Source organism: Drosophila gunungcola, assembly GCF_025200985.1.
Source record: "Drosophila gunungcola strain Sukarami chromosome 3L unlocalized genomic scaffold, Dgunungcola_SK_2 000005F, whole genome shotgun sequence".
NCBI classification, from domain to species: Eukaryota; Metazoa; Arthropoda; class Insecta; order Diptera; family Drosophilidae; genus Drosophila; species Drosophila gunungcola.
The window spans coordinates 4,739,685-4,754,805 of record NW_026453180.1 but is presented as its reverse complement, the minus strand read 5'-3'; the positions used below and the strand labels follow the sequence as shown (position 1 = coordinate 4,754,805).

The window sequence follows — 15,121 nt, the reverse complement described above, 5'->3', positions numbered from 1 at the left end:
TTATAATCCCTTAGCAGTAAAGTGAAAGATTTTACAACTTATGTAGTTTTATTTAAGTGTTAAATATTAAGTGTTCTAGAGCCTAAAAACCTATGACCGCCGCATGGCCAGCATAGTATTGATTTCCCAGATGATGATGCGTGTCCTATCGATGATCTCGCGTAGCTGCCGGTTCTTCAGCTTCACAGTCTCGATGAGTTCGTGGTTCTCCTGCAGGACCTTTCTGTACTCATCGCACTGCGAGGGCTCGATCCTCGGCTCCGGCTCATCGCGGTAGGGAATCAGGCTCTCAGCGCTCATGTAGTCCATGCCAGCGTCGTTGCACTTCTCGTAGATGATGCGAACGCGCTTGAAAAGCAACCTTATGGTGCGGAAATATTCCTGCACCTTCTTCTCGGTGTTGTTGTCCCGGTGCGAAGTGGGCTGGATGTTCTTGAGGGAGGCGAACACCTCCTGGAAGCGCGAGGCGATGTCCTGCACGGTTTCCTGGCCCAAACGCGATAGCTGGACAATGTTGATCTCCTTGTGGGGATTTTGCTGGGAGATGGCCAGCATGTTGTTGTTGCCCCCTCCAGCATTTCCACCAGGTGGAATTCCTGCTCCTGGGTTGAGTTGTTGCTGCTGCTGCTGGGGAATGTTTTGTTGTGGCATGTTTTGCTGCTGCGGTTGCTGCTGTTGGGGCACCACGCCCCCAACGCCTCCCATTCCAACGCCGACGCCCACGCCCACACCAACTCCCATGCCCACTCCTTGCTGGGGCATTATCATTTGTTGCTGCTGCATCATCTGCTGCTGCTGCATCTGGTGTTGCGGCGACATGCCGGGCATCAGGCCGACGCCAGGACCTCCAGGTCCTTGGGGATTCATCTGCATTCCACCCGGTCCGCCCATCATGCCCATTTGTTGTTGCTGCTGCTGATGCTGCGGCGACATGTGCATCTGCTGCATGTTGCCGTGCTGCATGCCGAATCCGCCCATGGGCATCATGTTGGGGCCACCAGCTGCTCCGCCGGCGCCAGCAGGTCCCTGGTTTCCTTGGTTTTGTCCGTATTTCCACATTTTTGCAATCTTAAAAAATAACAAACAGCAATTGTGGAAACCTTAAGAAAGTGCGGTGTTGGAAAGCGTCAAAAGTGCAGTTAACCAAACAGCTGGGCCGGCATTTAAGTGCTGCTAGGTGTTGAGCTCTCGAATTCGCTAAATTCTGGTTTAAAAACAAACTATATCCATAAGGAAGAAAATATACAACAAAATATGGGTTTTTAAATAATAGTAGATATAATTCCCATAATAACATATAAGAACCACATAATATTTCTTTCAATTAATAATAATATAATAAAAAATAATATTATGCACATAATATAATTGTTACTTTTTTTTGAATGTGCGTATTTATATGGACCTAACAATGCATTATATGCAAACTAGTCTCTCAGTTTTAAAGCTATCTGCATGAAACTTTCCCAAAAGTTGTCTTTCTATTGCAGGTAGTATATAAGTCGGAACGAGCCGGATCGGACGACTATAGCATATAGCTCCATAGGAACAATCGGAAAAATAAATGAAAAAAAATTATAACTTTGCTGTTTTTTAATTTTTTGTTTAGTTCTTCGACATATAGTAATGGTAAAATATTTCCGATTTACGGTTTAAATTTCATCAAAATCGGACGACTATAGCATATAGCTCCCATAGGAACAATCGGAAAAATAAATGAAAAAAAATTATAACTTTGCTGTTTTTTAATTTTTTGTTTAGTTCTTCGAGATATAGTAATGGTTTATATTTCAGAATTACGGTTTCAATTTCATCAAAATCGGACGACTATAGCATATAGCTCCCATAGGAACAATCGGAAAAATAAATGAAAAAAATTATAACTTTTCTGTTTTTTAATTTTTGTTTAGTTCTTCGTTTATATGTTTTCCATTTTCAAATATGCTATATCTAGCCTGAAATACTTTTAGCTGGCAACACTGCGGTAGACTGTGGAGAAGTCGGAGAGAGATTTTACAACACTGCAGCAGCGAGGGAGTTGCCAGATGGACCGTCAATTAGTAAGTGCTGGAAATCGCGAGACTGACAGCTGAGCGGCATTTGGTCGAATTTGTCCTTATGATTTCAAAAGTGAACTAAAACATGTCTCGCGACGAAAATAATGGATTTAGTGAATGGGTAAGACTATAATTAAACATTTAAGACATAAAATAACAGCCGCAAATTCTCTTTGCAAGGGCGGCTACTTCGAGGCCAAGAAATCCAAGTTGGAGGAGCAGTTCGCGGCCGCCAGCGATCCATTTCGCAAATCTGACCTGTTTAAAGGTATTTCGATATTTGTTAATGGCCTGACCAATCCATCGGCGGATGAACTTAAGCGCATTATGATGGTACACGGCGGAACCTTTCACCACTACGAAAGGAGCCACACGACCTTCCTAATAGGCTCTGTGCTTCCAGACGTCAAGGTCAGGAACATGAATCTCAGCAAGACTATCAGTGCCAAGTGGGTGGTGGATTGTCTGGCCAACAACAAAATATTGGACTACAAGCCTTATTTGCTGTACACCAACCAGAAGACTTCGCAACCCAGGCTTGACTTTGGAAAGATGACCAAGAATGGTAGTATAAGTGAGAGCAAGATGCTGATGGAGCACCCGCCGAAAGATGAGCTTGGCGGGATTCTCAAGGAGCTACAGCAGGCAGAAAAGGAGGTCAGCTTAACCGAAATTAAGATCACCAACTTGTCCACCGAAGACAGTACAGTAAATGAGAGCAACATGAAGGTGGAGGAGCCCCCCAAAGATGAGTTGGTCGGAATTCTCAAGGAGCTGCAGCAGGCAGTGGCCACTTCCCCAGAAAAGGAGGCCAGTTTATCCGAGACCAAGGTCACCAACTTGACCACCACTGCAAATACTTCTAGCGTAGCACGTACCGCCGCTGATCCTAACTTTCTGAGCGAATTCTACAAGAACTCCCGCCTGCACCACATTGCTACTCTGGGAGCTGGCTTCAAGCAGTATGTGTGTGAGCTGCGCCAGAAACAAGGCTTGAAGGGATTCCCCAAGCGTGAGGCACTGAAATCCCTAAAAAAATCCAACCAAATGGGCTCAGAGCGCTTTGTTATGCACATCGACATGGACTGTTTCTTTGTGTCCGTGGGCCTGCGCTCGCATCCCGAGCTCCGTGGCCTGCCCATTGCAGTGACCCATTCAAAAGGCGGCAGTGCAGCTACCGATGTGCCCGTGCATCCGCAGGCGGATAGAAAGGCCGAGCTGGAGCTGTTCGCCAAGCGCTTTGAGCACCACCTTCATGACAACACCAAAGCCGATAAGGTACGCTCTGGTTTCGACAAGAAGATGTCGCTCTCGGAGATCGCCTCCTGCAGCTACGAGGCTCGGGCCAAGGGCATTCGCAATGGCATGTTCGTGGGTCAGGCCTTGAAGCTCTGCCCGGAGCTGAAGACGATCCCCTACGACTTTGAAGGCTACAAGGAAGTGGCCTTTGCCCTGTACAACACAGTGGCCCAGTACACCTTGAACATCGAGGCAGTGAGCTGCGATGAAATGTTTGTGGAGCTAACAGACCTGGTGGACGAACTGAAGGTGGATGTGATTGCTTTTGTGGGGCATCTCAGGCAGGAAGTGCACGCCAAGACGGGATGTCCGTGTTCAGCGGGTGTGTCCGGCAACAAGTGAGTGTCAAAATACCTAAAAATCAAATCAAACTAGAGTAATTACCTCTTTTTAGATTACTGGCCCGCATGGCTACCAAGGAAGCCAAGCCCAACGGCCAGTTCTTGCTGGACTGCAAGCAGGATATTCTGGCCTACATGGCGCCTATGTCGCTTGATGCTCTGCCAGGAGTGGGAAGCAGCATGAGCCACAAGCTCAAGCTGGCCGGCTTGAAAAACTGTGGAGATGTGCAGGGGACATCACTGGAGAGGCTGGAAACGGTGCTGGGCAAGAAACTGGGCCAGAATTTATTCCAGAACTGCAGGGGCATTGATGAACGTCCCTTGGCTTTTGAACAAGTTGGTTGTCCCAATGTTTTTAGTTTTTATTGTTTAACAAACTACTTATTTTTTAGGCGCGCAAAACGGTGTCCGCCGAGGTAAACTTCGGCATCCGCTTCACCAATTCGAATGACTGCGAAAAATTTTTGCGCCAGCTTAGCGACGAGGTTACCAAGAGACTTGTTGACATTAAGCGCAAAACCAGGTCAATCAACCTGAAGATTATGGTGCGTGCCCCCGAAGCGCCAGTGGAAACCTCCAAGTATATGGGTCACGGAGTGTGCGACACCATCAACAAGTCCGCGCTTATTAAGCATGCCACTGATGATGTAAATGTCATCACCTCGCAAGTCCTCAACCTAATGAAGGAAGCCGATCTGTCGCCCGTTGAACTGCGCGGGATTGGCATACACCTCACTAAGTTGGAGGATGCCAGCGAAGTTCCCAAGGAGAATGTCATCAAGCGCATGTTCGTCAAGATGTCAGAGATTAAGAAAGGTACTTTAGTCGATAGGAGTAGCATAGCATAGAAATAATATCTCCACATAACCTGTAGATCAACCTGCTGTGAAGAAACCATCAATCGAAGTTAAGTCTGTGGCACTAGAACACTCGACCACGTCACTAAACGGAGACAAAGGTATTTAAGCCGACATATACATATTTGCGGTCAAAATAATAGTAGTTTTTAAACTTTTGGAAATAGCTATCAAAAATAGTTTGGAAGCAACCTTTAAAATGCTTTTTTATATTTTTTTATAACTTAAATAATAGTTCGGACACTTAAATCATTTTTATTCCAATACAAAGTGGAGATGAACAAGAATTTATGGTTATTTCCTTAATTTGTTGTAAAATCATTAACTATAGTATGTTGTAATGTTAATATTAAAGAATTATTAACATTTTCCTTGAGCAATTAAAACTATATTAAAGGTTTTACAAACCTATTTTTGATTATTGGTATCTCGCATTTTCATAAATTAAAAAAAAAGGTTTTCCCACGCTTTAAAAGTCTGTTTTTGATTGTCCCACTACTGTTATTTAGACCGCAGCTATTGTAGTTTTATTGATAATAACCTTAATCACCCGCAAATCGCTGTGCAGTGGACAAACCACCAGCAGATGAGATCAAAGCCAAGGCCCGGGAGCCCAGGAACGTGATGGCCATGCTGACAGCAGCAGCAGTGCAGGGAAAAAAAAGGCTAAACGTAGAAGTAGTGCCACCTGGTGCTGAACTCGATTCGGATATTCTGGCTCAGTTGCCGGAGGATATACGCCTCGAGGTGCTCTCGCATAAGGAGCAATACCTGCGCATAGCCGAAAGCGATGGAAACACCGCTCCTGGTCCTCGTTCTCCGCCGCCTTTGATGAGGCTCAACCGCTCCCCAAATGGCAGTCCCTTAAACGCCAGCGATCTGAAACCATCTACTTCCCGGGCTGCCGTGGCCCGATTGCAAGAGCGTACTATTCGCAAGGAGCAAGCGCCTAGCGTCCGATCGGATGAGATCGTGGCGGAATACATTGATGAGCTGCCCAAGCACATGCATCCCGCCATTCTGGAGTACATCTCGCGACCCGCCAACGAAGTGCCCGAACTGTTGATGGAGCACAACTACAAGAGCCTGCTCAACGAATGGGTCAGCCGGGAGGAGGTGCCTAAGCCAAAGGACGTGGAAATAATTCACCGACAGATCTCCCACATGATTAAAAACGACAAATTGAATCACATATACGACGTGATGAAGTATTTTTGCCGGTATTTATTGGGTCTTAAACTGACGATTTTATTTCTCTAAACGCTATCCTTCTTACACAGCATCATTAATGCGAAACGGAGCAGTTCCTGTTGCTGGCATGTGGCATACAAACACATCGAGGAGAATATTCAAAACCAGATACTGGAGCTTGAGGGCTACAACCTTTGCTTCACCGAAAACATTCGCTGCTACAAGTGCACGTAGCTTTTTGGGACCACTTCAAACATGTTTCAAACGGATAAGGTTAAGGTATTTGAATAATTTCGCATTGCACTTGCAAAAGTACTTATAGTAACATTTAAAAATGAGAAATTTTGAAGCCTTTTTATAAAAAAAGTGATATCGTTTTAGACTATGAAGTCATTGGCCATTTTGCTTTATGAGAAAGGATCTCAAAAACTATTTTAAATAGTTGAGCTATTATTTATTTTTAACCAAAGAATTGATACCATGTTAAATCCATTTAAGACTACGTCAAAAAATCATTTGTCATTTAACTTTATCAGAAAGTCTCTCAAAAACTATTTTAAATTGTTATTGCATAATTTCATTTTTACCAAAAGAAAGCATTTGGTTTTTGAGTTGAATCCAGAGAATTCCTACCTGTTTAATAAATGTTATTAAAGAATTGTGGATATTGGATTGAAACTGGAGAATAAAGTGTTTCTTATATTTGAACATTTAATAAGGCTAAAAGTCTTTTAACAAATATTAAATGTTGTGGAAGAAACCATTTTGCTGGATCTAATGCAACCAAAATAAATAAGTTCAATCCAGAGAATAAAATTGATTTTTATATGTTAAATAAATGTTATTAAAAGTTAAAAATATGTTGTAGTTCATTAGTGATCATTGATGTAGTTTTTCCTTGGCATAATTTTCTGTTTTATACATATAGCTGGCTGAAAAGAAATGCCACCGAGCCACTTACAACTTCAAATGTGCTCAGGTAGCAATTAACGTAGCAAGAGCGGTAAATAATGTGGGGCTGTGGATTGGATGCTGCGACGATGGCGTTGATAACTTCATACGTTAAAGGGCAGAGCCCTGTCTTCGAGGTGGCTTTAAACTGGCGGTGGCTTAAACCAAACGCCCCGGTGGCTCTTTCCCAGCACAGCAAAGCCGGGCCACTCAAGACAAATAGGCCAGGCGGGCACAACACCTGGCGGAACTGGCAAGTCATAATTTGCACTTTAATGAAAGCGGCATCGCATCCACTCGAACAGGTTAGTGTTGAACAGTTCTCTAAAGTCACTGCAGTTAATCGCTGCGACGGCTGTAATATGTAATTGATTCGCTCGCCTTTGCCTACCAGTTTCCCCTTAAGAGTCCCACAGCTCCAGCATTTAGCTTCAATCCGAACCCATCCCATTCGCAGCCCCATGACAAACCATAACAATTCCAAAGCCAGCTGTCCAGAGATGGGAAATACCTAGGAAAATACCCAGTATACTATTTTAGGATTACATTATAAATTAATTTTTAGTCTTATAGAAAATTAAAAAAATTATTGGGTACTCCTATCCAGTAACCTTTTTAATGCAACCCACATGGGCTACAAATTTTTTGCGTCGTTACTTACGTATTTAATTAATTTAGGAATTGATATTTTTTAATTCATATTGTAAAAAATGGTACATGTATTAATAATGTACCCCACCTGGGTAAAAATTCGTACCATCTCTGAAGGCCACCCCCCTTTTGGCTGGCAGCTGGAGCTCAAACACGAACCCAAACTCAAGCGCAGGCTGGAGCAGATGTTGCCCGGTAATTATAAATAGTCAAGCTGCATTTCTGGCTCAGCATCCGGTGGCGATGTGGCTGGTGTCTCTGTGGGTTGGGAACGAAAATGGGAGTGGGAATGGGTATGGGGATGGGCTGGACCTGGCTCTCGGGATTTACATGAGCTACGCTTTGTCTGATTTAATTATGTGCGCAAAAGGCGTCGTTGTTTCATAAATTTTATGCATCCTGTCGTCGCGGAACTCGGTAGCAGCAACATGGGGCTCCCAGCAGCAACTGCAACTTGCCCCATGTAGTAGTAGTCGAGTTATCTGGCCCAGACCAGATGCAAATGTTGTCAAGTTTTGATAGACTTGTTGGCTGCCAAAGCGATTTGTCAACGACTCCTCGGCGGTTGGTTTGGCTTGGCGTGGTGCTTAGATTCTTGTCTCCACTGATTTCTCTTAGCATCGCCTAGTTTTTGTTCATCTTTTCTGGAATTGAGATAAAGAAGAGTTCAAATTGTACTCTGAAAGCTATATCCCATTTGTTGCAGAAATTGAAAGTATTTAAATTACTTAAATGATGAATCAGAAAAGACATTACGTTTATTACTTTTGATATTGAAATGTATGCGGCATTTCACAAATTGATTGGGTAATAAGAAAAACTGCAGTACACATTATTACATTTGATAATCAAATGTAGTATGCCGTTTTTGACAAATTGTCTTGGTACTAAGGCAAACTGCAGTAAACTTTGTATACATTTGAGAGACATATACCACATTCAAAAGCTCTGACAGCTATCTTCCACCAACAGAGTGATGGGTGAGTGTGAGTACCTAGCAGTCTAGCAGCAGTAGCAACATGTAGGCCTAAGCCGAAGCCCAGCGTGTTGCCAGGTTTATTCCCACGCTCGCGAAGTCAAGCAGACTGCCAAACTGGCAACAGTAGCTGCCGGAGCAGCTGGAAACTGTCAACATTATCGGACGTGACTCCGCGACAAGATCACTGCCAGAGTTTCACTATATACCAGTATACGCTCAGCTGGTTTCAGCCCTATGCCAACGACATTGCCCACATGCAAATCTACATATACATATGCTGCGTCTGGAGAATTCGAGGCTCTGAGATGCTGATAATGCCTGGGGTTTTCTGTGTGGTTGGTTTCGGCTGCTAGGCTACTAGGCTGCTAGGCTGCTAGGCTGCTACCAAATAAGTCGCGGCAGACGATTCGGATTTAGCCGCCAAAGTTGCAACTGAGGTTGGGTCTATGCAAAACTTCTAGCCAATTAACTTGGCCGGCGGCAGAGGAGAGACCTGGTGCTGGTGCTGTGCCTTATGATTAGAATCGTCGTCAGCGGGCCGCCAAACGGGTACAGCAACAGCAACTGCAAAAACAGCAACACCAACAACAGCAACAGCAACTGCAACTGCAACAGCAGCAACATCAACCGCAAGCAACCAAAGCTAATGAACCATGTTGCCGCTGATGAACCCGAACTGATTAATGATGGTTGGATGGGAAGGAATGGGCCAGCAGGCCAGCAGTTGCCACTGCCAAGACCGATGGGGTTACACTCCCGAATCCCGAGTCCCGAGTCCCGATCCCCAACCCCCTCCTCCAAAATCCCTGAGGCCCAGCTAACAACTTAACTAGTTCAGTGGTGGGCTTAGGGTAGCAATAAAAGCAGTGGGAGAAATTTGGGTTAATTTTTTGTTTTTGAAAAGTTTATTGACATATTCCCCTATGTACATGAAACTAAACCTCATACTAAATATTTCTTTGGTCAATCATTAATTTAAAGTATGTATGTGAAAAATTGAACTTACGTATGTTTAAGGACTTTTCTTGTCAAATAGTTTATTATTTGGTGTATAAAGAAATGTTATCTATCATCTTTAATAGCCTTAGTGTTTGTCTAATCACCAACAAAATATTTTAATAATGAAATTGAAGTCTACTTTAGCAAAATTGATGTTGTTTATAGATCATCTGTGTTTTTTGGCGTGTAGAAGTAGAGGTTCAGTCAATTTTCGGCCAGCTGAGTAAGGGGCTAACAAAACCCGGCAAAGGCAAAGGCAAAGGCAATGGCAAAGTCAATGGCAAAGGCAAAGGCGGTGGCAATGGCGATGGCGATGGCGAAGCCCAATGGCCATGGCCGAAACAAAGGCCGCGCAGGCGCACCTGAGAATGTTGATAGCCCCACGGAGGCAGTCCGACGGAGTGGGAGTGGAGGTGAGATGGTCAGCAGGAGGAAAAAAGGAGGAGAACCAGCTCGAGTCCAAGTGCAAGTCGTTTTTTATGCCACTCAAGCGGCGACAACAGGGATTGCTGCCACAAGGGTCTTGAAGATCCGCGACCGAAGTGGAGTGAGGGGCCAAGAAGTGTAGTAAACCTGGCCCAAAGCTCGTTTCGGCCGGGCCCTTTATCACATGCGCACATCATTTACTTGAAAAGGAGACAGGGACGCAGCAGCGCACTTCAGCAATTGCCTTTAAAGTGTTTGCGTCGTGACAAAATCAATGTTGCCCGTCTGTTGCTGTTGCCGTTGCCGTTGCGATGTTGCTGCTGCGATGTTGCTGCTGCTGGTGCTGATGCTGCAATGCTGCTGCCGTGCAGCTGAAGCTGAAGCTCTGACAGCCTCCTCGCGGACAGTGATTCATGGTTTATTAAGCGCATTATGCCGCAGGACACTTTGAAGTTTACAAAGAAGAGTAGAAGGAGCAGTTGCACGTGTTTCGAGGCCCTTAAAAATGCGGCAATTGTTGGCTGGCCCTTTGGCCATGACTTGGACACTTGGCTGGATATTCTATGTGGCTGCCGACTTGCAGGGCCGGCAATTGATTACTTAACGTGTTTTATGCGTACGGCGAGCTATGTGCCGTCTGCCAACTGCCGACTGCCGCGTTAATTTGCCTCCGTGGCCTTGGTCTAAACTAAACGTCCAAACAAATTGCCGCTCGACAGGCGCGGCCGTAAATCAGCGCAGCGGTCAAAACACATCAGCAGCATCAATGGTCAATGGCCAACTGGCCGTGCGTTTGCCCAAACACAATCTCGACTTGAGAGCTTCCCATGCCAGAAAGCGGTGAAAAATCCGCAAACCCTCCAGCTGCAGACACCCACATGCGGCGAGACCAATTTCAAACGGGGCGGTTCGAAAATCACTTCAAACGATAAGCCAGTCAGCGGAAAATACAGAGGTGGTGGCGTGAGGACAATAAAGCGCATATAACCATGTCCCTGTCAAAAAGGAAAAAATAACACGAAAGTTTCGAAGGTGTTTAATCCTACTTCTACATTCCAAAGAATTCAAACCACAAAACTAAACATGAGTTTAATTCCATTATTACAAGAGTCTATAAAATTCAACAGACAATTTTTTACAAAATGCTGACTAAAGCCATTTTAATTTTAATATTTTAACCATTCTTCTTCTTAATGCGAAATAAATTAATGGCTCTTTTTGTTTTGTTATGTACAAAATAACTAGAACATTTTATTTTACGAATTTGGAAAATATAAGCCTAATTTTAGTAGGAAAAGAATTGATTGGAATTTCGCTCATGAAACAAATTAAAATATAATTATGTTGGCTTAGTAATTTTTCGCAAATGAAACTTATCAAAAACGATGAAATCAATAGCTTTCGTCAAATACGACTCATGTTCTTCAAAACAATAGGTCAATTCCGAGTTTATTTGATAATTGCTCAATTTGGCTCGTGTCACGCGACTTTGCTCTGGGTGTGAACCAACACGGCGTATGCGCAACGCTCGCATGTGCAAATGGAATTAATTATGCGCCGCGTAAACAAATACAAAACGAATGGAAATTGAGTGCGAGATGAATTGCCAGTCGGAGATGTTGGCGGGCGATAAGGAATATAAACGCGACTCTGATTTATGCTCGTGTTGCTGTTGTGCTGTTGCTGCTGCTGCTGCTGATGTTGCAGCCGTGTCTTGCTGCTGTTGCTGTTGCTGGCATTACGTATGCCAAAAATATGCAAATTGGCAATTGGAAGTGTGAACACCGCCAGTGGCAAAAGCAGCAGCCCAGCAGCAGCAGCAACACACTAGCAACATCAGCAACAGCGTCAACTTCCCCTCTGCAATATGCAATACTTACACACATATATATATGAGCACTTGCCATTAGAATGCCGCCGCCAATCGAAGCGTCAGAAATAAATTACAAAACCGTGTAAAGTGCAAACTGGACTCAGACATGGATGGTGGTTCTCTTTTTCTTTATTTTTTCCCTCCATTTTTCGCAGCGCATTTTGTCTTTTGACGTTTCGCCTGGTTCTCTAATCGCCTTTATGGCCACATAAATCTTGGCTAAAATTTGCCGTTGTCCGCCAATGGATTTCCTTTATTTATTTATATGTTTTTCAGCTGATTTTTCGCTTTTTCACTTTGCAATTGAGCTGCAAACTGGTCCACACTTTGATTTATTTGAGCCCCTCAGCGGCGGCAAAGATAAAATTCTGCGCGCTTTCACGCATTTTTAATTACTCCCTCTTTTCCTGCATATACAGTATGTACGTGTATATCCGATCTGAGCGATCGAGCGATAATGCCATGTCGTGTGCAGCCGGCCACCTGTAATTGAATCACACTACCTGGGAAATATGCTAAGCATAACCCCGCCCCTATTCATATATATCAGGGGGTGGAAAGGGGTCAGTCAGTCGACCAGCTGTTGATGGCAGCTGACAGGTGCAATTGCTCTCTGCAAATCGTTGTAATTCCAAGAGTTCAGGCAAAGTCACACGGCTCCCCATATATGGCCATGTGGCATGACATTAATCGCGGCATTACATCAGCTACGATATCGCATTTTACTTCGCTTCTGTGGGCCATGCTAATTATTACACGAATCGTTTAGAGATCTTTTAATTCCAAGAGAACTTCTGGTTATCCACCATGTGCTTAATAGTTAAAATATACTTAAATATTAATAAAGCTTACTTGCTCAAATTGGTTACCAATGTTCGATTATTCCTTATTCAATATTTATATCTCAATGCTATCTTGAAATTGATTTTTTGATTTCATATTTTAAGCAAGTGGAAACCATGTCAAATTGCAATTAAATTGATAACTCATAAAGTTTTACATATATAATTATGTGGATATTTATAAATAAATGTTTATATAATTTTATCAGTTGGTATTAAAATGTAAGCCAGTTTACCAATGTATAAACAAATAGTTTCATTTAACAGTGTTTTGTTTTCAGTTACAAAAAACCTATTTTCCTTAGAAACAATTATTAACTATATAGATATCGCAGCTACTGAATTAACCTGAATGGGTGCTCACATAATTTTAATACCCACTAATCTTCATGTGGAGTACTATACTATCCATCACACTTAACACTCCCGCTGGCGTTGCAATTACGTTTATCCTCCACCCACCCAAGAGCAGGATTCAAACAAAAACTCAGAGCGTTCGGCACAATCACAGCGGCATTTAGTCATACCAAACGCTACATAAACTGACAGTCTATTTGTTTTATGTCAGGCAGCGGCCGTTGCCATTCGCCGGTCGAGATTGCAACGGTTGCCCCGGTGCAGCAGCACAAGCAGCAGCAGCAGCAGCAATTGTTGCCGCTGACACGCCTGCAATTGCGGCGATATGAATCACACGCCGCCACGGAGAGTCGGTTTATCTAGATAAATAATTATTCAACTTAAATCGAAATCGTAATGAATTTTTCCAAGTTCTCCTCCGTGGTTTCTTTTTTTTTGTTTTCGCGGGAGTGTCAAAGTGACGGCGTTGCATTGTCAGTGGTTCGTTAGCAATATCGCACAGCGGCAACATGTTGCCGCCGCATGTTGCGCGGCTTAATTGGACAGCGATACAAATCGGACTGATCGCACTGTGAGGGTTTCTTACCCAAACCCAAACCCAATTCCAATCCGAATCCAAATCGGAGTGGCCACGCCCACCCGAAACACCTGCAACCGTTTACACGACAGCAACTGCAACAGCAGCAACAGCAGCCCAACAGCAACATGAGCATGGGCAACCGCCAAGACGATGGCAATTTGTCAAATTTCCGCATCGAAATTGGAGCTGAGGCTAAAGCCCAACATAAAACTAAGGCTAAAACCCCGAAGCCGAAGCTGAAGCCAAGTGGAAACGGTTCGTCTGGACTCACTTAACGCCCAGTCGGCGTTGCAATTATCCTTATTAGTTGTGGCATAAAACATCGGTCTCCTTGCCAAAGGGCATACAGTAGATGCAGCTTAAATATAACCACCACCTGGCACTCTAAGAAAATTAATATATAGACAATTAAGGTAATTGGCTAGAGCAAGGGCAAACGTTTCTTTGTAAATATTTTAATTTTCGAAAAAACAGTTTTTTTAAATGTTTTTTTTTAATAAAGTTTTTTACTTTCTAATCAGTTTTCAAATTTCAAAATGTAAAACGAAATATCATCTTCAAATGTTTTCAAGGATAATTTAAATATGGAGTATGTATATGGGCAGCCAATTCGGGTGTATTATTTGAGAAAATTCTTTACAAGGGAGTTCACCTGTCTCCCTTTTGATATCGAATTTTGTTGCTGTTTTTCGTTGCTTTCGATTTTGGCTTAAGCGGCCTCTTAGCGCTTGTTTGCACTGATAAATGCGAGCAGCAACAGGCTTTAAGGTTTAAACAGCCTCGACAGCAGCGAAATGTGGCGGGCATACAACTAATTACACGGCTCGAGTGTTGGGGCTTCCTGGAAGGCGACCACTTGGCCAATTTCACACCAATTCCCAAAGTCACGGCGATCGTTGCGCTTCAAGTTTATGTTCTTTTCACTTTTATGGGCTGGCGGGGGCCCATTATTAGCCACCAGACTTGGGCAGAAGCAGAAACATCATCCTCCTGGATCGCTCTCATCCGATGCCATCAATTGGTCCCTGTCCCCGGCAATTATGGATCGCAGCCTTCGTTTTCCAGTTTGCTGAGAGGCATTGTGAAGCATTTATGGCGCCGCATACGCGGGCAATTAAACAATCGGCAACAACAATGCCAATGCCTCCGAGTTGGCCAAATTAAGCCCGTTGACCATAGTTGGTCAACGAAATCGAAACAAGTTGTAAGCGATAAGAACCATTGGCCATTGTTGCTGCCTTAGATGTTGCTGCCGTACATGTTGCTGTCGCACATGTTGCCGCCGTGCTGTTTTCGCATTGTTGTCGCCGTCGTTGCTTGTTCATTGACTTTGGCTCTGCGCTCTGCGCTGTACACTCTGTATAGTATGTAATTATGGACATTATTATTATTGCTCTTGGCTTACAACGAAATCTACATGCAATTGCTGTTGCTGCGGCGCCAGCAATTCGAGCTGCAGGTCGATTAACAATCGGCAGGGCGGTCCCACAAACGGCTACCGAATATATATCCACTTACACCTGGGCAAGGAGATCAAGTGCGCCTTTATGATCTTATGATCGACACCTGTCCGGGATTAATCACTACCCGATTCACTACCCATTAAACTTGATTAGTGGATGCCTTTTGCAAGGGCCGGCAATTGTGTTGCCCAGGGAAATACATAAAGTTTATGGTAAACCTAATGAACCTTTCGGGAGATTCCTTCTTGGGGTGTC

At 43.8% G+C, this 15,121-nt stretch overlaps 2 protein-coding genes across 7 annotated transcripts in view; one reads left to right on the top strand and one right to left on the bottom strand.

Annotated features, from left to right (window-relative positions):
* Nucleotides 1-5: 5 nt before the first annotated feature.
* Nucleotides 6-1,147, bottom strand: LOC128259043 (mediator of RNA polymerase II transcription subunit 30). Its single transcript, XM_052991160.1, has one exon. The coding sequence runs from the start codon at nt 1,057-1,059 to the stop codon at nt 91-93; it is 969 nt and encodes a 322-aa protein (XP_052847120.1). The 5' UTR covers nt 1,060-1,147; the 3' UTR covers nt 6-90.
* Nucleotides 1,148-2,040: 893 nt separating this feature from the next.
* The window catches only part of LOC128259116 (DNA repair protein Rev1), a 44,501-nt gene continuing 31,420 nt past the window's right edge, over nt 2,041-15,121 (top strand). For 5 of the 6 annotated variants that reach the window (XR_008268024.1, XR_008268027.1, XR_008268026.1 and 2 more), the window contains exons 1-8: nt 2,041-2,178; nt 2,238-3,694; nt 3,751-4,033; nt 4,090-4,513; nt 4,572-4,655; nt 5,123-5,774; nt 5,835-6,024; nt 6,674-7,001. Coding sequence is in view for 1 of the 6 variants with exons in the window: in XM_052991307.1 (XP_052847267.1) it covers nt 2,143-2,178; nt 2,238-3,694; nt 3,751-4,033; nt 4,090-4,513; nt 4,572-4,655; nt 5,123-5,774; nt 5,835-5,979 (3,081 nt within the window). In the remaining 5 variants the exon portion in view is untranslated. The remainder of the gene's footprint in view (nt 2,179-2,237; nt 3,695-3,750; nt 4,034-4,089; nt 4,514-4,571; nt 4,656-5,122; nt 5,775-5,834; nt 6,025-6,673; nt 7,002-15,121) is intronic. The other variant, XM_052991307.1, reaches the window with a different exon arrangement.